This window comes from Symphalangus syndactylus, chromosome 20 (genome assembly GCF_028878055.3).
Source record: "Symphalangus syndactylus isolate Jambi chromosome 20, NHGRI_mSymSyn1-v2.1_pri, whole genome shotgun sequence".
Classification (NCBI taxonomy): domain Eukaryota; kingdom Metazoa; phylum Chordata; class Mammalia; order Primates; family Hylobatidae; genus Symphalangus; species Symphalangus syndactylus.
Window position 1 is genome coordinate 43,142,039 of NC_072442.2, and position 21,866 is coordinate 43,163,904.

Here is a 21,866-nt window from a genome sequence, read left to right on the forward strand (position 1 = left end):
AACCCCATCTCTACTAAAAACACAAAAAATTAGCCGGGTGTGGTGGCAGGCACCTGTAGTCCCAGCTACTCGGGAGGCTGAGGCAGGAGAATGGTGTGAACCTGGGAGGTGGAGCTTGCAGTAAGCTGAGATCGCGCCACTGCACTCCACCCTGGGCAACAGAGTGAGACTCTGTCTCAATAAATTAAAAAAAAAAAAAAAAAAAAAAGGAAAGAAAAGAAAAAGAAAAAAGGAAGAAAGAAAAAAAAAGTAAAAAAGTCTGTTCCTGTGTTTGTTCCGAACACCTTTTATGGCTTCCCATTGCCGTAAAATCCAAGTGTCTTAGCCCGTTTTGTGCTGGCTAAATCAGAAAACCACAGACTGGATAATTTGTAAAGAATCAAAGTTTAGGCCGGGCGAGGTGGCTCACGCCTGTAATCCCAGCACTTTGGGAGGCCGAGGCGGGTGGATCACCTGAGGTCAGGAGTTCAAGACCAGCCAACCTGGCGAAAGCTAGTCTCTACTAAAATACAAAAATTAGCTGGGCGTGGTGGTGGGTGCCTGTAATCCCAGCTACTCAGGAGGCTGAGGCAGGAGACTCACTTGAACCTGGGAGGCAGAGGTTGCAGTGAGCCGAGATCACGCTGTTGCATTCCAGCCTGGGTGACAGTGAGACTCCGTCTTAAAAAAAAAAAAAAGAACCAAAGTTTATTTTGCTCACAGCTTCACAGTTTTAGGGGCTGGAAAGTGCAAGAACTTCATGCAGTATCTGGCAAAGGGCTGTCCCAGGATGGAAGGGCAGAAGGTGGAAGCAAACGAGAGACAGGAAATTGGGCCAAATGTCATCCATCCATCAGGAGCCACTCCCATGATAACAGTATTAATCTATTCAAGAGGGCAGAGCCCTCATGATCCAATTATCTTTTTTTTTTTCTCCTGCCTCAGCCTCTTGAGAAGCTGGGATTTTAGGCGCATGCCACCACATCTCGCTAATTTTTGTACTTTTAGTAGAGACGGGGTTTCACCACGTTGGTCAGGCTGGTCTCAAACTCCTCATCTCAGGTGATCCACCTACCTCGGCTTCCCAAAGTTCTGAGATTACAGGAGTGAGCCACCTCGCCCAGGTGACCTAATTACCTCTTAAAGGCCCCACTCTGCCCAGTGCAGTGGCTCAGGCCTGTAATCCCAACACTTTGGGAGGCTGAAGTGGGAGGACTGCTTGAGCTCAGGAGTTGGAAACCAGCCCAGGCAACACAGCAAGACCCTGTCTCTATGAAAAAAAAAAATTTTTTTTTTTTTTTAATTTGCCAGGCGTGGTGCACACATCCGTAGTTCCAGCTGCTCAGGAGGCCAAGGCAGAGGACTGCTTGAGCCCAGGCAGTTGAGGCTGCTGTGAGCCATGATCAACCCACTGCACTCCAGCCTGGGGGACAAGAGTGAGACCCTGTCTCAAAGAGAAAAAAAGCCCCATCTTTTAAGACAGTAGCAATTGAATTTTTTTTTTTTTTTTTTTTTTTTAGACGGAGTCTCGCTCTTTCACCCAGGCTGGAGTGCAGTGGCGCGATCTCGGCTCACTGCAGGCTCCGCCCCCCGGGGTTCACGCCATTCTCCTGCCTCAGCCTCCCGCGTAGCTGGGACTACAGGCGCCTGCCACCTCGCCCGGCTAATTTTTGTATTTTTAGTAGAGATGGGGTTTCACCTTGTTAGCCAGGATGGTCTCGATCTCCTGACCTCGTGATCCGCCCGCCTCGGCCTCCCAAAGTGCTGGGATTACAGGCGTGAGCCACTGCGCCCGGCCAGCAATTGAATTTTTTATTTCAATATGAGTTGTGGCAGGGACATTCGAACCATAGCACCAAGGTTCTCCCCAAAGAGACCTTCTTTGATCTCCCCTCCAAGACCTTCTTTGATCTGGCTCCTGCTCCCTTTCTGATCTCATCTCCCACCAATCTCCATCTCCATCACCCAGTTCAGCCCTCCTGCCTCAGGGCCTTTGCACTTGGCCCCCTCTGGGTCACATTCCCTGATCTCTGATCCTATGTCTTCCTTCAGATTTTTGCTGTTTTCCTGAACCACCTTATCTAAAATAGTCTCTCCTCTTCTCCACTACAGCTCCCTTACTCTGCTTTACTTTTCTTCATATCCTTTATCACCAGTAGATATATTATAGATTTGGGTTTTATTTAATTTTTATTTTTTTTTGGAGACGGAGTCTCTCTGTCACCCAGGCTGGAGTGCAGTGGTGTGATCTCAGCTCATTGCAACCTCTGCCTCCCAGGTTCAAGCGATTCTCCTGCCTCAGCCTCCTGAGTAGCTGGAATCACAAGTACCGCCACCACACCCGGCTAATTTTTTGTATTTTTAGTAGAGATGGGGTTTCACTATGTTGGCCAGACTAGTCTTGAACTCCTGACCTCAGGTGATCTGTCTGCCTCAGCTTCCCAAAGTGCTGGGATTACAGGCATGAGCCACTGCGCCTAGCCATGTATTATAGATTTATTTACGGTGGCATGATTCCGGTCTGCAACCCCAAGACACACAGTACTCTATACCCCAGGATGGCAGGGACATTGTTTTGTTCACTGGTCCATCCCTGTGGGAGGCACTAAAATACACATTTACTGAATAAAAGTGACTCTGTATGTGGTGTGTCAGACTGTGTGTCCAGATGTCTTGGGACATTCCCTGGCAGCCTTTGCTGTTTGCGTCTTCAAATCAGACCCTATCTTTAAATCTAACTTATGTCTCCTATGAGAAGCCTGGTCCCTTAACACCTTTGTGGCTCTACAACTTTTCCCTCCTTGACTCTATCTCTTCCTCCAGGTCTTTGCTGTTTTCCTGAATCACCTTATCTAAAATAGCATCTCCTCTTCTCCATTATAAGCCCAGGTTTTGTGGGGCTGGGGGCTTATTTGCTTTTGGAGACCCTCTTCAAGAATACAAAAGATAAACACAAAATTACATATAAAAGTGAGTTTTTTTTTTTTTTTTTTAAGTTCCGGAAAATAAACCATGGCACGTTACTGGAATCTTGGAGATTGGTTTCTCTGCCTTTTGATCTTCATGGACAACTTACCTGAGATGTATTCTAATAGCCACCTGGCTTCCCCTCCACACTCAGCCTTTCGAGCGCCCATTAGCTTCGCAGTAAATCTCCACACTAGGTATCCAGCCCTTGCCTTTTTCTTTTTTCTTTTTTTTTTTTTCCCAGAGCTCACTGCAAGCTCTTCCCCCCGGGTTCACGCCATTCTCCTGCCTCAGCCTCCCGAGTAGCTGGGATTACAGGCGCCTGCCACCATGCCCGGCTAATTTTTTTTTGCATTTTTAGTAGAGACGGGGTTTCACCGTGTTAGCCAGGATGGTCTCGATCTCTTGACCTCGTGATCCGCCCGCCTCGGCCTCCCAAAGTGCTGGGATTACAGGCGTGAGCCACCGCGCCCGGCCGGGAGTTTCGCTCTTGTTGCCCAGGCTGGAGTGCAATGGCACAATCTCGGCTCATCGCGACCTCTGCCCACGGGTTCAGGCGATTCTCCTGCCTCAGCCTTCTGAGTAGCTGGGATTACAGCCATGCGCCACCACACCCGTCTAATTTTGTATTTTTAGCAGATACGAGGTTTCTCCATGTTGGTCAGGTTGGTCTCGAACTCGCGACCTCAGATGATGATGATCTGCCCGCCTCGGCATCCCAAAGTGCTGGGATTACAGGCGTGAGCCACCGCGCCCAATCAGCCTTTGCCTTTTTCTCCTGTCCACAGAGACCCCGCAAACAAGCGCATCAGAGGATCTGGGTGGTGCGAGAGCCTCCTACAGCAGCCAGGTACACACAAGGCCTCAGTTTTTCCATCTGTGAAATGGGTACGTGGACAGACCTGTCCAGTAGCCTCCCACGTCAGGATCCTCGGACTGAGATGGTACTAGGAGGGCTAATACAGCGCAGCCCTGTGATCCCCACCTCCGTCCCTGGAATGAAGGAAATCTGGTTAGTTCTGGCTTTGCCGATGCCTCTTGGGTGGCCTGGCTGAAACTAATCTCTCCTCATTAGGCCAGAAGGGAATCTGTGAAATGGGCTTTGAAACCTGCCTTGCCTCTCTCCGCCCGGTCCCAGCGGGGGTCCGATCCGGACCAAGGCTTCACCCACTCCCAGAGCCTTCGGGATCAGCCCCGCCCCATTAGCAGGACGCAGCACTTGCCACTGGAAATCTCGCGAGAATCCTGCGCTGAAGCGAAGTCGAGACGTTTGATCTTCCTCCGTTTCCGTAGTTCCGAGTTGCGGTTTCTCCGTTAGTGCTTCCGGGTTGCCCCCAGGGAAGCCTCCGCGGTGGTGCAAGTGGACCCAAGCCTTGAGGTTTCAGTGAGTAGGGGACCGACGTGAGCTTGAGCGTCCCCCTTTAGCCACCTTCTTCGATTCCTTGAAGACCCTGGTGCAGCTTAGCAAGAGGGCCCAGGATTTTTGGATCCCCAGCCCTTTGACAAGGGTTCCTGTCCAGTTCCCCCTTCCCAGGATTTCGACTCAGTTCAGCGAAGTCACCGCCCCGTCTGAGAAATGAGGACACCAAGGCTTAGAACACAGCCCTGAGGCGCCGTCTACCAGGCCCCGTCCCCTCCCCCGGCTCCTGTCGATCAGCACTGAAACCCCGTCCCTGCTCCAGGTCTCCTTCTCTGGGGTCCAAGTCCCGGTACAGGCCTCTGCCTCGGCCGCAGGCCCTTCAGTCACCGTCGCCTCGTCGCCCTGACTGTCCGCAGGCCTGGGCAGCATGGCCGTATTCCGGTCGGGTCTCCTGGTGCTGACGACGCCGCTGGCCTCCCTGGCCCCTCGTCTGGCCCCCATCCTGACCTCGGCGGCCCGGCTGGTGAATCACACACTCTATGTACACCTGCAGCCGGGCATGAGCCTGGAGGGCCCGGCTCAGCCCCAGTCCAGCCCCGTGCAGGCCACGTTTGAGGTTCTTGATTTCATCACGCACCTCTATGCTGGCGCCGACGTCCACAGGCACCTGGATGTCAGAATCCTACTAACCAATATCCGAACCAAGAGCACCTTTCTCCCTCCCCTGCCCACCTCAGTCCAGAATCTCGCCCACCCGCCAGAAGTCGTGTTGACAGACTTCCAGACCCTGGATGGAAGCCAGTACAACCCAGTCAAACAGCAGCTAGTGCGTTACGCCACCAGCTGTTACAGCTGTTGCCCGCGACTGGCCTCGGTGCTGCTATACCCCGATTATGGGATAGGAGAAGTGCCCGTGGAGCCCCTGGATGTCCCCTTACCCTCCACGATCAGGCCAGCTTCCCCCGTGGCCAGGTCTCCAAAGCAGCCGGTGCGTGGCTACTACCGTGGCGCTGTCGGTGGCACGTTTGACCGCCTGCACAACGCCCACAAGGTGTTGCTCAGTGTCGCGTGCATCCTGGCCCAGGAGCAGCTTGTGGTGGGAGTAGCAGACAAAGATCTGTTGAAGAGTGAGTGAGAGGGACCCTGGACTAGGGCGGAGGATCCCCAAATCTCCCCACCCCCGACCTTAATGTCGAGATCAAGGAAGGGTAGGGCCATTCATTACTTCCCACCCTTCCCAAATGTCACAGTGGTTGACACTCAGTTGGTGCTAAGGACATTTTGTCAAATGAACAGCTTTCTCGGCATGTGGTCCAGTCACCACTCAATCAGAATACCCCAAATGTGAAGCAAGGGGATCTGCACTTTAGCAAGTTTTCCAGGTGATACACCCTAATGAGACACTGGGAATGAATGGGTGAGTGAGCTGCAGGTAGCAGTGCCACAGACAGGAGGAGGAAACTCAAGCATGGCATGGATCTTGGAATTTTCCATCTGCCTCTGATGCCCTCTGGCACTGCTCGTTCTCTGGAGTGGTTTCCTGGTGGCTTATTCTCTGGACACATGCCAGCCCTTGGAGTGACTATCGTGCTTGCCTGTTTCTTCACCTTCATGCTCCCCTCACCATCACCATAGGCCTTACCAGTTGAACCCTTTCTGCCACCCCCCTCTGGGGATACTGTACTTAGGGACACTTTTTCCCAAACTGGCCCATACTCTCCTCCCCAATAAAAAGCTCTCACTGTTCTTCTGGACTCTTTCCCCAGGCAAGTTGCTCCCTGAGCTGCTCCAACCTTATACAGAACGTGTGGAACATCTGAGTGAGTTCCTGGTGGACATCAAGCCCTCCTTGACTTTTGATGTCATCCCCCTGCTGGACCCCTATGGGCCTGCTGGCTCTGACCCCTCCCTGGAGTTCCTGGTGGTCAGCGAGGAGACCTATCGTGGGGGGATGGCCGTCAACCGCTTCCGCCTTGAGAATGTAACCCCTGAGGGAGACTGGCAGAGGGAGTGGATGGGGGACGGGGAAGGCCATTTTGAGGGGGCTGTTGGAAGTACCATGGCCCCAGAGAAGAGAAGTAGGGGCTCAGCGTGGTGGGAAGAAGCAAAGAGGAACTGGTGCTCAGTTTGCCCGCTGAGTTGGAGGAGGAGCCTGGGTAGGAAGGGGAGGATAGGGGGGCAGGTTGGATATTAGGGTCTTCCTCTCACTCCGTCCTTCCCTCTTTTCACCCTTTCCTCTTTACCCCAGGACCTGGAGGAGCTTGCCTTGTACCAGATCCAGCTGCTGAAGGACCTCAGACATACAGAGAATGAAGAGGACAAAGTCAGCTCCTCCAGCTTCCGCCAGCGAATGTTGGGAAACCTGCTTCGGCCTCCATATGTAAGCTCCTCTCCCTCCTTCCCTCCTGCTTGGGTGTCCTGGCAATGCTGGAGAGTAGAAGCTGACGGGCTCAGCCCCAGGCATGAGGCTGAGGGCCCCAGTAACTGTGGGTTCCCTTTCACCTACCCCCAGGAAAGGCCAGAGCTCCCCACGTGTCTCTATGTAATTGGGCTGACTGGCATCAGTGGCTCTGGGAAGAGCTCAATAGCTCAGCGACTGAAGGGCCTGGGGGCGTTTGTCATTGACAGTGACCACCTGGGTCATCGGGCCTATGCCCCAGGTGGCCCTGCCTACCAGCCTGTGGTGGAGGCCTTTGGAACAGGTAATAATTGGGGAAGGCTGAAAGTGGCCTGGAGTTAGGAGCTAGCCAGGCCTCTGTGCTCAGTTGTCTGTCTCTGTTGTCCAGATATTCTCCATAAAGATGGCATCATCAACAGGAAGGTCCTAGGCAGCCGGGTGTTTGGGAATAAGGTAAACAATAGCTTCCTAAGGGCTCCTAAGCCGCTACTGGACCCAGGGGTCAGGGTCCGGTGGACCTCTCTGGTCTGGCCCAGAATGCCAATTCCATTGATCTGTTCCCAGCACCACCTTGCTCGGGCTGACTGCTGCTTCTAGAGAAGGTAACCGCTGCCCTCTGTTCCTCTCCCCAGAAGCAGCTGAAGATACTCACGGACATTATGTGGCCAATTATCGCAAAGCTGGCCCGAGAGGAGATGGATCGGGCTGTGACTGAGGGTGAGTGGGAGGGAGGATGGGAGCAGCCAAGGGGACAGTTAAGCTGATTCTTCCCCTGGGAGCTTCCCTGCCCCACGTGGGACTGTCTGCTCACCCTGGAACTGTGTTTCGTGCGCTCTGCCTGGGAGAGCGTCGGCACTGTTGGCAGTGATGGGTCTCCCCACAGGAAAGCGTGTGTGCGTGATTGATGCCGCTGTGCTTCTTGAAGCCGGCTGGCAGAACCTGGTCCATGAGGTGTGGACTGTTGTCATCCCTGAGACTGAGGTATCTCGCCCCACACCCCCCCGCCATCCATACTGCAGATCCTATCCTGTGAGCCGGAATTCTTCCTGACAAATGTCTCGTCTGTGCTCAGGCTGTAAGACGCATTGTGGAGAGGGATGGCCTGAGTGAAGCCGCGGCTCAAAGCCGGCTGCAGAGCCAGATGAGCGGGCAGCAGCTTGTGGAACAGAGCCACGTGGTGCTCAGCACCTTGTGGGAGCCGCATATCACCCAGCGCCAGGTTGGTGCCCAGGGCAAGGCCAGGTTGTGGGGAAGGAGTCTCCAGTGGGTACTGCCTGACCCTGCCCCATCTTCCTCCCAACATCCTGGCCTGTCTGAAGGTGGAGAAAGCCTGGGCCCTCCTGCAGAAGCGCATTCCCAAGACTCATCAGGCCCTCGACTGAAAAGTTCTCAGTGGGGCCAGACTGGCCCCTGGAGCTGACAAGCGACCCCGTGGTGAGGAGAAATGGGGGCCTTGATGCTCACCCTGGTTCAGGCCCAGAGGTCCAAGCTATGCTGTGCAGGACATGACCAGGCCTGGTGGACACAGGAAGCCTACCCAACACACTGGTATTTGGCCAACACTGAGGATGTGGTTCATGGAGGAGCAGGCCCCTCCCCACTCTTGCCCATGGGTGACTCTTACCCACAGCTGACTAGGGCCAGCACAAATACTTGAACCTGTAACAGAATTAAAGGTGAATGTTCCCAGGTGTTGCCTGTATGGTGTCTGCTTCCTGCTCCAATGCTCCTAAGTGTCTTTGGGATCCTTAAGCCACAAGTGCAGGGCCCAGGCCTGAGCTGGAAGCCTGGGCAATGCAGTGGTTAAGAGGATGGCCTTTGAGGCTAGCCACAGGTGGGCTTTGGCCCTCCCACTGACCAGCTGTGTGCTTCTGAGTAAGGTGTAGACTTTCTAGATACTGCCGTGTTTTTTTCTTTTTGTTTTGTTTTTAATATGAGAGGCCGCATGACCTAGCTAGCAGGTTCTTTGCAAGGGTTCATTCTCCACATGCATCCTGCCAGACACTGGGTTGGGTGTTGGAAGATCAGCCTTCCACGCGCCAGGCGGGGCCTCTGCCGTCACAGAGCTTGCAGCCTGGTGGGGTCGGACGATGTGGCTGGGGGCTTCTCTGCCCGGCTCCTGACACACCTGCCAGCAGTGCAGGTCCGGTGAGCGCGGGGAGGCCCCCCGCAGGGTAGCGTGGGGAGCCGGCCGGCCGGACAGTGCGCGTGCACACACTACCTGCGGCGGTGTGCTGACAAGCCAATTGAGGGGACTCCATCTTACAAAACGCGCTTCATGTCGCCGCCATTCCAGTGCCTAACCCGGGGAGGGCAGGCACGGCGGTGAGCAGTTCCGAAGGAGGCTGGCGCCAGGCCAAGCTCCGGGCTTTGACGGCTGGAACCGTGGAGAAAAAGTCTTTGGGCTGCGCATGCGCGATGCTCTCGCCCTGCCCCACCTCTCGGTCGCGGATTGGCGGGCGCGGGTCACGTGGGCACACCACCCGCTTGCTCGCCGCAGGGGGCCCGCCCGCTGGCTCGTTTCCGGTCCGGTGGGTACAAGATGACGGAGCCGGGCGCCTCTCCCGAGGACCCTTGGGTCAAGGCAAGCCCCGTGGGCGCGCACGCCGGCGAGGGGAGGGCGGGTCGCGCTCGTGCACGTAGGGGGGCCGGAAGACGAGGGGCTTCCCTCCTGTTCCCAAAGTACCCCACGCTCTCCGGGCCCCGGGGCTGCAGAGAAGACAGCTCTCACCCCGCGTGTGCCAAGGTGGGGAGACAAACGAGGCGTGTGCGCGCGAGTCGGGGGAACGGGGGACTGGGGTGGAGTAGGGGCCGAAAGGATCATACACAGGGGAGGCGCTCGCAGGGCCTAGCCTGTGCCAGTCTCGGGGGACTCATTAAGCTGCCCGCGCACCCCGGGCTGTGTGTGCGCGCGCGCGCAGGGTGACAGACGCGCCTTCCCGGAATGGGGGGCGCGCTGTGCGTGACTGCAGTGGAAGGGGCGCCTCCCCCCAGGGGCGGAGGTCTGACAGGCTCTTCCCGTGCTCTGTGCCGCAGGTGGAGTATGCCTACAGCGACAACAGCCTCGACCCCGGTGAGTAGCTGCCCCATCTTAAGCTCTAGAGGGACACTCCCGCCCAGGCTCTCTAGATTCTTGTGGCGTTGCCAACCACGCCTGAGCACAGTCCACTGTCCCTGAGCAGAGTTCCTGGCTTGAGACAGTAGGAGCTGAAGGACAAGGGCAGAAAACAACTGAGGGTGACACCTAGTTCCCTTTGCTCTGGAACAGGGAAGTGGCGGAACTAGTGGCAGCTGATCACTCACACCCTCATCACGGCCAGATGCCCGTTTGTGAGCCAGGGGGTATCATGCAGCCTATGGAGCAGTGTAGACACTAGGGAGCAGAGCACTTCAGCGTGGTCTGGCAGGAAGTGGGGGACCAAGTATGGTTGGCTTTGGGTTGAAGGGAAGAGGTCAGCATTTAAGAAAGCCATTGTGTGGCCGGGCGCGGTGGCTCACGCCTGTAATCCCAGCACTTGAGGAGGCCGAGGCAGGCGGATCACGAGGTCAGGAGACGGAGACCATCCTGGCTAACACGGTGAAACCCCGTCTCCACTAAAAAACACAAAAAAATTAGCCAGGCGTGGTGGCGGCCGCCTGTAGTCCCAGTTACTCTGGAGGCTGAGGCAGGAGGATGGTGTGAACCTGGGAGGCGGAGCTTGCAGTGAGCCGAGATCGCGCCACTGCACTCCAGCCTGGGTGACAGAGTGAGACTCCGTCTCAAAAAAAATAAATAAATATAAGCCATTGTGTCCTACAGGTGTCTGAGGATCTGGCAGTGTTCCCCACCCCACCCCTTAGTGATTGGGGCCTCTCTTTTCCAGGGCTTTTTGTAGAAAGCACCCGCAAGGGGAGTGTAGTGTCCAGAGCTAATAGCATCGGTTCCACCAGTGCCTCTTCTGTCCCCAACACAGGTAGGCAGTAACCTCCCCCCCACCTCGGGGGGCTCAGATATGTCATAATTGTAGTACCTTTCCTACACAGGGAAGCCCCAGCCATCCACACAGGGGTGCTGGAGCCAAAGTATCAGACACAGGGTCTCACCATCTTTCACCTCATCTGGAACATTAGGTTCTTCTGTCTATCTGCCTTCTCTGGACACCAGGTTCTTCCCAGCTGGGGAAAGGTGGGCTAGTTGGACCCCACTGGGCCCCAAGATGACCTCTCCCTGCCCCCATCTCTGAGCGTAGATGACGAGGACAGTGATTACCACCAAGAGGCCTACAAGGAGTCCTACAAAGACCGGCGGCGGCGCGCACACACTCAGGCTGAGCAGAAGAGGAGGGACGCCATCAAGGTGACCAGGGAGGCCTGCGCCTCAGCCAGTGCAGGAGGGCCCTGCATAGTTCAGCTTCCCTGTGCCCTGACCCTCTCAGACAGTCCCAGGCACCCTAGGGGGTGGGCAGGTAGTATAGTCCCAGGCACAAACACCTCCCTTGCAGCCTTCCCACCCCGTTGAGTTTGTGAGCATAGAACTTGGTGTCATGGAGGAACTTTGTGCCATTTTGCTTTAATCTCTCAGGGTTAAAGAACCCATTTCCCCTGCTGTCTCCACAGAGAGGCTATGATGACCTTCAGACCATCGTCCCCACTTGCCAGCAGCAGGACTTCTCCATTGGCTCCCAAAAGCTCAGCAAAGCCATCGTTCTACAAAAGAGTACGGCTAGGGAAAGCACTGGGGGGCTGGAGCCAAGAGGGGCTGTGAAGAGGCCGGCGCCTCCTACCCACCCATGGCTCGGCCTTGGTGTGGTGATTGCCGTGGGATAGTTGGGGTCTGGGGGAAGGGGAACAGAGTCAGCCTTATCTTCTTGGTTGAGAATACTTCTGTACCTGTCCTCTTTTCTTGCCCCCACCCTAGCCATTGACTACATTCAGTTTTTGCACAAGGAGAAGAAAAAGCAGGAGGAGGAGGTGTCCACGTTACGCAAGGATGTCACGGCCCTAAAGATCATGAAAGTGTAAGAGGGGTGCTGAATGGGGGGAGCCAGAGCTTCTGAGGCAACTTCATTGCACACCCTCCCTTGTTCAAAGGCCACATCAGTTACTACAGTGCAGATAATACTCAGTTCCTGAGCTAGCCAGTAGAAGGACTGTGTATCCCTAACTGTCCTTACACATGGCAGACACTCAGGAAATGCCTGTTGGATTAATGTAAGGAAGGTTGGAGAGAGAGGTCCACCATTCCTGGCCTGGAAGCAGTATCTCCCTGATACTGAACCCCACCCAGAAGCTCTCTGGGGCTGCCATTCCTGGGAGTACACAGGATAGTCCTGTCATTCTTCTTGGGTGGGTGGAGCTGCTGCAGCACCTCAGCCCTGGCCTGCATGCTTTTAGGAACTATGAGCAGATTGTGAAGGCACACCAGGACAACCCCCATGAAGGGGAGGACCAGGTCTCTGACCAGGTCAAGTTCAACGTGTTTCAAGGCATCATGGATTCCCTGTTCCAGTCCTTCAATGCCTCCATCTCAGTGGCCAGCTTCCAGGAGCTGTCAGCCTGTGTCTTCAGCTGGATTGAGGAGCACTGTAAGCCTCAGGTATGGGGCAACAATAGGCACAGGTTCTGCAGTTTTCTCTACCGTCAAGCAAAGTAGCCCAAGCAATCAGCTGTTGGGAAAAGCATGGCAGTTGCTTTTAGATCTTAAGGGCATTTCTACAGCTTTCAGGGCCCTGGTATTTTCCCTTTTCTTTGCTGTCTAACCCACATCTTCATGTTATGGTTTCATTCTGCAAGTGTGATGTGAGCTCAATGTCAAGTCCAGCTCTTGGCTTTTGTCTAGCCCATGTTAGCGCTGCTCCAGTATGGAAGCCCCAGGCATCTGCAGCCGAATTGGAAACGCACTACCTTCAGGCCCACTAAAGTAGTTGCCCCAAAAGCTTTTTAAAAATTTATTTACAATGGAGATGTGCTAATGGTATTGCACTGAGTCTTCTAATTGAAGTCTGGTTGCTTTTTCTGAGGCTTTAAACTTGTGTCTGAGATTTCTTGTTGGTTTCTCAACTTTTTTTTTTTTTTTTTGAGACGGGAGTCTCGTTCTGTCACCCAGGCTGGAGTGCAGTGGCGCGATCTCGGCTCACTGCAACCTCCATCTCCTGGGTTCACGCCATTCTCCTGCCTCAGCCTCCTGAGTAGCTGGGACTACAGGCGTGTGCCACCACACCTGGCCAATTTTTTGTATTTTTTAGTAAGACGGGGTTTCACCGTGTTAGCCAGGATGGTTTTGATCTCCTGACCTTGTGATCCACCGGCCTCAGCCTCCCAAAGTGCTGGGATTACAGGCATAAGCCACCGTGCCCGGCCTCGTTTCCCAACATTTTTATTGTGAAACACATTAAACATATTGCGATGTTGAGAGGAGTTCACAGTGAACACTCGTATACCCACTCCCTAAATTTTACTGAAACATTTTATTGTATTTCCGTCTCTCCATCCTGCTTCAGGAGCACCTCAAATTAAACTGCAGACATCAGTACTTCCTGGGGGCTTTTTTTTTTTTTTTTTTTTTTTTTTGAGACGGAGTCTGTCACCGAGGCTGGAGTGCAGTGGTGTGATCTCAGCTTACTGCAACCTCCACCTCCTGGGTTCAGGCGATTCTCGTACCTCAGCCTCCTGCGTAGCTGGGATTACAGGCATGCGCCACCACACCTAATTTTTGTATTTTTAATAGAGACGGGGTTTCACTATGTTGGCCAGGCTGGTCTTGAAACTCAGGTAATCCACTCGCCTTGGCCTCCCAAAGTGCTGGGATTATCAGCGTTAACCACCACACCTGGCCCCCCGGGGGGCTATTTTTAAAGCACTTTTCTAAAGTACATGGCTGATCTAGGCAGGCATCTTGGAAACTACTCTGCGCTGACCTGGGCATTGTCTATTTCTTCCTCTGCTGCCCTTGCCAGACCCTGCGGGAGATTGTGATTGGCGTCCTGCACCAATTGAAAAACCAGCTTTACTGACCGGTTCTTGGAAACCTGCAGAACAGCCAGCAAGAGGCCCTTGAATCTCTACTTGGCCACTGAACTGCTGGGCCCGGGTGATTGGACTACAACACCTCACGCTGGTCAGCTGGTTTCTACTTGGTGTTTGGTTTTCCCAGCCCCATTTTATCTTCAGCGGAGCTGCAGTGTTTGTTTTGTGAAAGCTTCTGATTAATTTATTATATTGACGATAAAACTCAAACCTACCCAGCCTTCCCCCCACTCCATGGAAGTCCTTGGGATGGGAGTCTGCTCTGGACACCCCAAAGAGCTCCTGCCCTCTCAGCCCTTTCTTCAAGCCTCAGATTTCTGCTCATGATCTACATAGATTTGGAAACTGTTTTCCTCTGTTTTGGTCTCTTGGGCAACATTTGGCCCAAGTTTAGGCATTTTGGCAGTAGCTGTATGGGAGAAAAAGAGTAAGAGGAAATATTCCCACAGCCATGAAGGGTGAAAGGGCACCTTGTGCCTAGACTGGGGCTGCCTGGTCAGTCCCAGGTGAGGCCAAGGGCTTTCTGGCCGTCTCAGGGAGGGGCCACCAGGTTCCTCCCCTCACCCCATATTCCATCACCTTCCTCCTCTGCTCTGGGTGGTAAGGGAAGCCCTCCTGGTTTCCACAGGCTGTGATGCTGCACGGCAGAGGCAGGTATAACACAGCACTACATATTGGAATTTTTTATTTTTCTAAATACCAATGCAGTTTTGCTACGGTTACAATTTTGAAATAGTAACTGGGCCTCAAAATCACCCTTTCTGTCAAGCATATCTTGGCCTCTCCCATGTCTCAGTGTTGCCTGCATTTCTCCCAGGACTTGGGGGGTGGGGTGAAAAGCATACAAAAGATACTCAAAAGGGCTCCTGGGGTATACAAGCCCAGCAGGTCCTGAGTGAAGCTGTGGGCCCTCCAAATGCTCGTTTTATAGAAACCTCTCTCTACCCTAGTTCTCCAAGTTCACTTCTGCCTTCCTCAGGTTTGGTATCTGGCAGGTTTGACTATCCAGAGGAAATTAAATATTTTTATATCAAATTAAATTATAATAAATATTGCCAAATGCTTTCCTTTAGCACTGTTCCAAATCTAAATGTTAACCTCAAGCTGCTGCAATTTAGACAATGAAATGGGCTGGGTCTACCCCCAGCCAGCAGCCCTCATCCTCCACCCAGTGCTCTGGTTTATGCCTGTCTCCTGACTGCTCTGCTTAAAGGTGAAAAGTAGCAGGAACAACAACAAAAGCCAACCAAAAACAAGGTAGCCAGTCCAAGACATCTCACTCTTCTGATATCCTGCAGTCCCCACCAGTCCCGACCGTGGGCCCCTCAGGGGTCTGGGAGTGTGACGTTATAATCTTCATCCGTCTCTATCCCAACCTCCTCCTGTGGGACAGGGAGACAAGTGAATGAGCTGTCACCAGGATAAGACCACAGGGAAGCAAAGAAGGAAGAGAGTACCACTTACAAAGAACTGCTTCTTGCTCTTGGGGTATCCTTCAAGTATTGCATCAGACAGCTCTGTAGCCTGACAAGAAAAACCACTCATTTTCAGATGGGCAGCACTGGGCACTGCCTGTCAGACAGTTTATGATATTGTGTAGCGGTTGATCTGGTGCCTGCCATTTTCAAAAGCACCTCCAGGGCCTGTCTCAGAGTTCCCACACTTACCATCCTCTTCCTCTTCCTCCACTCCTTACAGTACTTCTGCCTCTCTCTGTATACCTAGAAGGAAAAAGCAAGTTCCTCTAACTCCTCAGGACCACAGCAGCCTTCTGGGGCTCAGCCCTGATGTTCACTCTGGACCTGCACAGCGGTCCTCCAGCCTTCCAGCTCACCTGCTCTTTCTCTTCTGGAGTCACATGATTGGTAGCTGCTTTAATGTTCTTCAATCTCTCTCTGTAGCCAGCGCATTCCTTCTTTAACTCCTGGATTTCTTTCTGCATCTCTGGTGTGGTCAGGGCACTAGATAATTCCTTGAGCTCTGAAACCACATTCCCCTGGGGTCACTTGCTACCCCTGAGGAAGGAGTTATGTCTTTCCCAGTGGGTGCTCCCTGAGGTGTTCCACCTTGCTCCGGATCTATCATCTCACATGGAAATGCTCAGGAAACTTAAGCCTTACAGGATTATTTATTATTCTAATTTTCTTTCCTCCTCCATCTACAAGTAGCGTGGGTATGAGGTTGAACACTTAGGCGTAGCCAGTTAAAGAAGCAGGAATAAAGGGAAATGTGGGGACAGTGTACTGATAATCGTGGCGGGGAGAACAAATGTGTATCTTGTCCATTTGTTGGTACACAAAAGCCATTAGTTATCCTACATTTCTCTTTTTATGCCTAAGGGAGCCCAGCAAAGGGGTCTTAGCTGCAACAAGATGCCGCAGTCATTGAACCATTCATTTAGTAATTCCTGACCTCGAGAATGAACCCTAAGCCTATGGGCACTTTTGAGGGGCTACCCAGTCCTACCAGCCTCCATGTAGCGGCAGCTCTGCTGCAAGCTCTGCACCTTAGCAGTGAGGGCCACGATTTTGCCATCTAGGCCTTGAAGGTCAGCATCACTCACCATGTCAAACTGGTCCTGCCAGACAAAGAGGGAAAATGCAAGTGAACTGTTGTGAGGCACAAAGACGGCAACACACACCTAGGAAGGCAGCATTTAGATACGCTCAGGAACCAGCTGCACCCCAAACTCTCCAGAGGGTCTGCAGAAATAGTGGGAGAGTACTTTTGAGAAATAGTTTTCAGTTAAGGAGCGGCCCCACTAAAAAGGTAGGAAAGAAAAGCTGAAATCTAATGCCTGTCCTTAAGCAGCTGCTAGGTTGACAGGATACTGATTAGGACAGAAATGTTCCCATTTATTGATAAAACCACTACCTGAGCTGAAGCAGTTAAGTAACATTGTTCCCACGGTGGGGAAACCTAGATCATGGGTTTCCATAATAGACAGAAACTGGACAGGTGAAGAAGCATGATGGATGGGATGGACGGACTTCTTTTCTTCTTCCTTCCTGTCCTTCCTTCCCATCCTTCTTTCCACCTTCCTCTCTCCCTCCTTTCCTTCCTTTCTCCTCCCTCCCTCCCTCCTTTCCCCTCCCTTTCCCTCTCTCTCTCTTTCTCCCTTCCTTCCCTCTTTTCTTTCTTTCTCTGTCGCCCAGGCCAGAGTGCAGTGGTGCACTCTTGGCTGACTGCAACCTCCACCTCCTGGCTTCAAGCAATTCTCATGCCTCTGTCTCCTGAGTAGCTGGGATTACAGGCACGCACCACCAAGCGCAGCTAATTTTTGTATTTTTAGTAGAGAAGGGATTTCACCATGTTGCCCAGGCTGGTCTCAAACTCCTGGGCTCAAGTGATCCATCCACCTCAGCCTCCCAAAGTGCTGGGATTACATGCATGAGCCACTATGCCAGGCCTTGGGATCCATGTAGATAAGGGATTCCAGTAAGTCTGACGAGCTTCTCTCATGAGGGGCCACTGATAGAAAAGAACTGCACTGGGGATCAGTGCGGGGGTGGGGGACGTCACATCAGTTGGTGATGGGGAGCAGGTTGAAAAAGTATGCCAACCAGTGCAGTCTGGACTCTACACTTGGGCAAGGTGAACCTATAGGGCAGAGGCCAGCAAACTATGGCCAGCAAGCCAAATCCTGCCAGATGCATGTTTTTGAAAACAAAATTTTATTGAAATAGCCCCACCCATTCATTTACATAGTCTACAGCTGCTTCTGTTCTACAGTGGCAGAGGTGAGTAGTTGTGGCAGTTGTACAGCCAGCCATGACAAGAGATACATGTGGCCCACAAAGCCTAAAAATACTGTCTGGCCATTTGCAGAAAAAGTTTGCCAAACCCTCCTTTAGAGAATTATCTTTAGATGAGTAACACAATGCAGCCTGTTTTAGGAAAGTTAGCCTTGAAAGTGGTTTGGTTCAGTTTAACAAGTAATATCTGCTGGATGTTAGATACTGCAGAGGTGCTGATCAGATAAAAATGAATTGAGAAATGGGGTCTGCCCTAGAGGAACTTCAATTGAATAAAGGAGACAAGTAAAAATAATTGTAATGGCCGGGCGCGGTGGCTCACGCTTGTAATCCCAGCACTTTGGGAGGCCGAGGCGGGCGGATCACAAGGTCAGGAGATCCAGACCACGGTGAAACCTCGTCTCTACCAAAAATACAAAAAAGTTAGCCGGGCATGGTGGCGGGCACCTGTAGTCCCAGCTACTCGGAGAGGCTGAGGCAGGAGAATGCCGTGAACCCGGGAGGCGGAGCTAGCAGTGAGCCGAGATTGCTCCACTGCACTCCAGCCTGGGCGACAGAGCGAGACTCCGTCTCAAAAAAAAAAAAAAAATAATAATAATAATTGTAATACAGCATGCCTTAAAAGAGGTAAGGGCCAGGGCCGGGCGCGGTGGCTCCCGCCTGTAATCCCAGCACTTTGGGAGGCCGAGGCGGGTGGATCACGAGGTCAGGAGATCGAGACCATCCTGGTTAACACAATGAAACCCCATCTCTACTAAAAATACCAAAAAAAAAAAAAAAAAATTAGGCTTGGTGGCAGGCGCCTGTAGTCCCAGCTACTCGGGAGGCTAAGGCAGGGGAATGGCGTGAACACGGGAGTGGAGCTTGTAGTGAGCTGAGATTGTGCCACTGCACTCCAGCCTGGGTGACAGAGCGAGACTCCGTCTCAACAACAACAACAATAACAAAAAGAGGTAAGGGCCTGAAAAAGAAACAATTAGCTCGGGGCATTCAAGGAAGATTTCTGGAGAAGGTGATGTCTAAGTGAAATCCTAAAGGAAAGAAAGAACTGGCCAGGAAGAGAAGCAGGTACAGGGAAGACAACATGCAAAGGACAGAGCAGTAAAACACATCAGAATTGTCTAGTGTTCATGGATAGAAAAATAATGAGGATTGGTGAGGCCAGAGGCTGGCTGGGGCGTCTTCTGGTGCCTTTTACATGTTTTTTGCAGCACTAGAGAGCCATTGAAGAGTTTTAAATAGGGAAGGTGCATGACCAGATCTATTTAGACAGATCATTCTGACTGCAATGTTTAAGATATGTTTGAAGAGCCAAGATCTGTTAGGAGGATACTGCAACAGATGAAGAGGGCGTGAACTAGAGCAACCATGGCAGATGGAGAGTGGATTCACGAATGGAAAAATCAGCCAGGCTCTGTGGTTCACGCCTGTCCTCCCAGCACTTTGGGAGGCCAAGACAGGAGGATCACTTGCGCCTAGGAGTTCGGACCAACCTGGGCAGCATAGTAAGACCCATCTCTATAAAAATAAAAAACACAAACAAAAAACGGAAAAATCAGCTGGACTTGATGGTTGACTAGTAAAGGAAGTCAAGAATTGCTCCCAAGTTTCTGGTTTTGGTGAAGAGTAATTCCATTAGGGGAGAAGAACTTTAGAAAGAAACTAGGCCGGGGTGGGGGGAAGATGAGGCATTCTACTGTGGCATTTTTGACTCTGATATTAATGCCTGACAGATTCCAGCTGGAGTTCTGGGCTGGAGAATATAAATTTGATATGTGTGTTTAGAGAATCGGATGGAGGCAGGAGGAACATCATTTGGCGGAGGGTGTTGCTAATCTAGAGGATAAGGAATAAGAGCTTTCGAGCGGAAATGGATCTTGGTAGCAACAATACAGGATTTTCTGTCATTCATCATATTGTAAATCTGGAAACCTCGTGAAGTTGGGATCCTAACAAGAGGAGTACACACCTTGATTTAAGGATGGTGGCCTAAGACAGGTGAGTTTTCCATGGGGGGCCTTGTCCCCAAAAGAGTTCACACTAGGAATAGATTCACCTGTTGTCGGGCTCTCATGGGTGACAATCGGCGCAGGTTCTCCTCACCTGATCCGCAAAATAGATCTTCTGCTTGCCGTACATCTTCTCTTTGATCTTGCCTTGTTGCGCCAGCTGCTCCAGCGTCTTCACCACCAGCTGGCAGAGGAGAGAGAAGGGGCAATCAGAGGAGTCTGGGCCTGGGTCTGGGGAAATCCAGCCAGTGATGTGGAAAACGTCCAAGGCTCCAAAGGGCACGACCCCAGCCTGAATCCAGGGAGTCCGATGGAGAGGGAATCCCGGGAGAGGGTTCTCACCGCCTTGCCCAGTCCGTGTTCCCGCTGCAGGTTCCCGAACACATCCTGGGCGCTGTAGGGCCGGTTCTGCTCCTGCAGGTACCTCAGGAGGATCCCGGCGGCTACGGAGAGAAAGGCAGGGGAGGGGGCCACTCAACCGACCTCCTCACCCACTACCCTCCCAGGTCTTCCCCGCGCCCACGCCGCCGTTACCTCCCGCCGCAGCTTCTGCCCGGCCTTTACTCATCGCCTTTCCCGCCACCCAAGTCAGAAAGCCGGACGTTGTAGTTGCTCGGGGCGACGGCTCCTTCCGGCGACGGGGTCGAGCCGCGAACGGTGATTGGCTGAAGGGGAAGCCTTCCGGAGGAGCAAGGCGACCCCTCCCGGACCGCGTAGTTCATTTCAGGTCGGAACTTGAGCATCCGGGCAGGACCTCAAGCCCTGGTCCTCTGCGAAGGCGCCGGCGTGCCCACGGCTAAGAAACTTCCTCTTTCTGCCCCCGGGAGCGAAGGCTGTAGCAGAGAAGGCCTTCAAGTTTCGAAACCCAGTTCCAGCCGCAGCTGAGCACTGGTGACCCTGAGTTAGGTCGAGTGTTGGGACTGGAAGACGCTTCAGACATCTGCTGCCACCCTGGGCAAGCGACCAGCTCAAGGTTACCCCACAGGGACGTGCTCTGGTCCCACGGTCCAGTGCTCTTTTGTCAGTTAGTTGTGTCATTTGTAAAATAAGAACAGTAGATAGTGGTAGGAAAGTGGTTGTGACAAGAACAGAAAGCTAAGCCCCTTGGTCGGGCGCAGTGACATGTCACGCCTGCAATCCTATCACTTTGGGAGGCTGAGGCGGGCGGATCGTTTGAGCCCAGGAATTCGAGACCAGTCTGGGCAACATGAAACCCCATCTCTGCAAATAAAGTACAAAAAATTAGGCGTGGTGGCGCGCTTCTGTGGTCCCACCTACTCTGGAGGCTGAGGTGGGAGGGTCACCAGAGCCCCGGAGATCGAGGCTGCAGTGAGCCACTATGAGCGTGCCACTGCACCCCATCCTGGCGACAAAGCAAGACGCAGTCTCGAACAAAAAAAAAGTGGGAAGAGGGGACAGCTAAGCGCCTTGGAGAGCAACCACCCTTATTTGCCTAATACCGAGCTTCGCACCCAGGGGGCACTCGACACCTGCTGTAGTTTGGACGCCAAGGAAAGATTAGGGTTAGGAGGGGGCTACTGTTCAACCACAAAGCTTGTGGAAAAGTTTGTTAGCCCAGTCAATCTCAGGGCAACACCTGGCAGGTGCTTTCCACCCCTGACCACAGTGGCCAATGGGACAGAGCCTGAAATAAATATTTCTAGTTTCTGAGGTCAGCTGAAGGCCAAAGAGCAGCTGTCCCTGCAGCTCAAACCATCCAGTGGAGGAGTAAGGTGCTACTTTTTAAAGCCTTCTGCTACCTACAACCTCCTTAGCCTTTAAAACGTGTGCTTGTCTCTGCACGTTTAGGAGACAATATTAAGAATTAATAGAAAGAACAAGAAATGAAGGGGCCGAGCGCGGTGGCTCACGCCTGTAATCCCAGCACTTTGGGAGGCCAAGGCGGGTCACGAGGTCAGGAGATCGAGACCATCCTGGCTAACACTGTGAAACCCCGTCTCTACTAAAAATACAAAAAATTAGCCGGGCGTAGTGGCGGGCGCCTGTAGTCCCAGCTACTCGGGAGGCTGAGGCAGGAGAATGGCGTGAACTCGGGAGGCGGTGCTTGCAGTGAGAGGAGATGGCACCACTGCACTCCAGCCTTGGTGACAGACCGAGAGTCCGTCTCAAAAAAAAAAAAAAAAAAAGAAAAAGAAAAAAAGAATTAGAAATGAAGGAAATACAGGCTAAATACTAGCGAAGAGTGCCAGTTATGCTGATGGTGGGGCTCTCACAAGAAGGAAAGTAGCCTCATACTATGGTGATGTTCTGGCCATCACGAAGGAAAAATAGGGGTGGGCTGGTGGGTCCCTCATACCTGGGCTTCCTCTTTTAAGGCTATCACTTCAAATTAATCAGAACTCAGATTTACAAGAGAAGACCTATCAAGGGTA

At 52.8% G+C, this 21,866-nt stretch overlaps 3 protein-coding genes across 10 annotated transcripts; 2 read left to right on the forward strand and 1 right to left on the reverse strand.

Moving 5' to 3' along the window:
* The first annotated feature begins 4,239 nt into the window (after positions 1-4,239).
* Positions 4,240-8,393, forward strand: COASY (Coenzyme A synthase). 3 transcript variants are annotated; one of them, XM_055256697.2, is made up of 10 exons: positions 4,240-4,330; positions 4,723-5,433; positions 6,073-6,287; positions 6,555-6,686; positions 6,819-7,008; positions 7,093-7,157; positions 7,337-7,421; positions 7,588-7,685; positions 7,777-7,923; positions 8,024-8,393. In XM_055256697.2, the coding sequence occupies exons 2-10, from the start codon at positions 4,734-4,736 to the stop codon at positions 8,084-8,086; spliced, it is 1,695 nt and encodes a 564-aa protein (XP_055112672.1). In that variant the 5' UTR covers positions 4,240-4,330; positions 4,723-4,733; the 3' UTR covers positions 8,087-8,393. The 3 variants fall into 3 exon arrangements, with proteins under 3 accessions (XP_055112672.1, XP_063485098.1, XP_055112674.1); XM_063629028.1 differs by having other exon boundaries at positions 4,248-5,433; positions 7,777-8,393; XM_055256699.2 differs by lacking the exons at positions 7,588-7,685; positions 8,024-8,393 and having other exon boundaries at positions 4,248-5,433; positions 7,724-7,923.
* A 408-nt stretch (positions 8,394-8,801) lies between these two features.
* On the forward strand, positions 8,802-14,781 carry MLX (MAX dimerization protein MLX). 4 transcript variants are annotated; one of them, XM_055256711.2, is made up of 8 exons: positions 8,803-9,450; positions 9,741-9,777; positions 10,568-10,657; positions 10,934-11,040; positions 11,301-11,400; positions 11,602-11,701; positions 12,078-12,279; positions 13,640-14,781. In XM_055256711.2, exons 1-8 carry the CDS (start codon positions 9,247-9,249, stop codon positions 13,694-13,696), a joined length of 897 nt encoding a protein of 298 aa, XP_055112686.1. In that variant the 5' UTR covers positions 8,803-9,246; the 3' UTR covers positions 13,697-14,781. The 4 variants fall into 4 exon arrangements, with proteins under 4 accessions (XP_063485113.1, XP_055112686.1, XP_055112688.1 ...); XM_055256712.2 differs by having other exon boundaries at positions 8,807-9,288; XM_063629043.1 differs by lacking the exon at positions 10,568-10,657 and having other exon boundaries at positions 8,802-9,450.
* Positions 14,378-21,818, reverse strand: PSMC3IP (PSMC3 interacting protein). Of its 3 annotated transcripts, none has more exons than XM_063629044.1 (8): positions 20,008-21,818; positions 19,816-19,916; positions 19,568-19,657; positions 16,176-16,287; positions 15,544-15,689; positions 15,377-15,430; positions 15,174-15,226; positions 14,378-15,091 (listed from the first exon to the last, which is right to left on the reverse strand). In XM_063629044.1, the coding sequence occupies exons 1-8, from the start codon at positions 20,039-20,041 to the stop codon at positions 15,076-15,078; spliced, it is 606 nt and encodes a 201-aa protein (XP_063485114.1). In that variant the 5' UTR covers positions 20,042-21,818; the 3' UTR covers positions 14,378-15,075. The 3 variants fall into 3 exon arrangements, with proteins under 3 accessions (XP_063485114.1, XP_055112689.1, XP_055112690.1); XM_055256714.2 differs by having other exon boundaries at positions 15,174-15,233; XM_055256715.2 differs by having other exon boundaries at positions 15,174-15,233; positions 15,544-15,653; positions 20,008-20,386.
* Between the last annotated feature and the right edge of the window lie 48 nt (positions 21,819-21,866).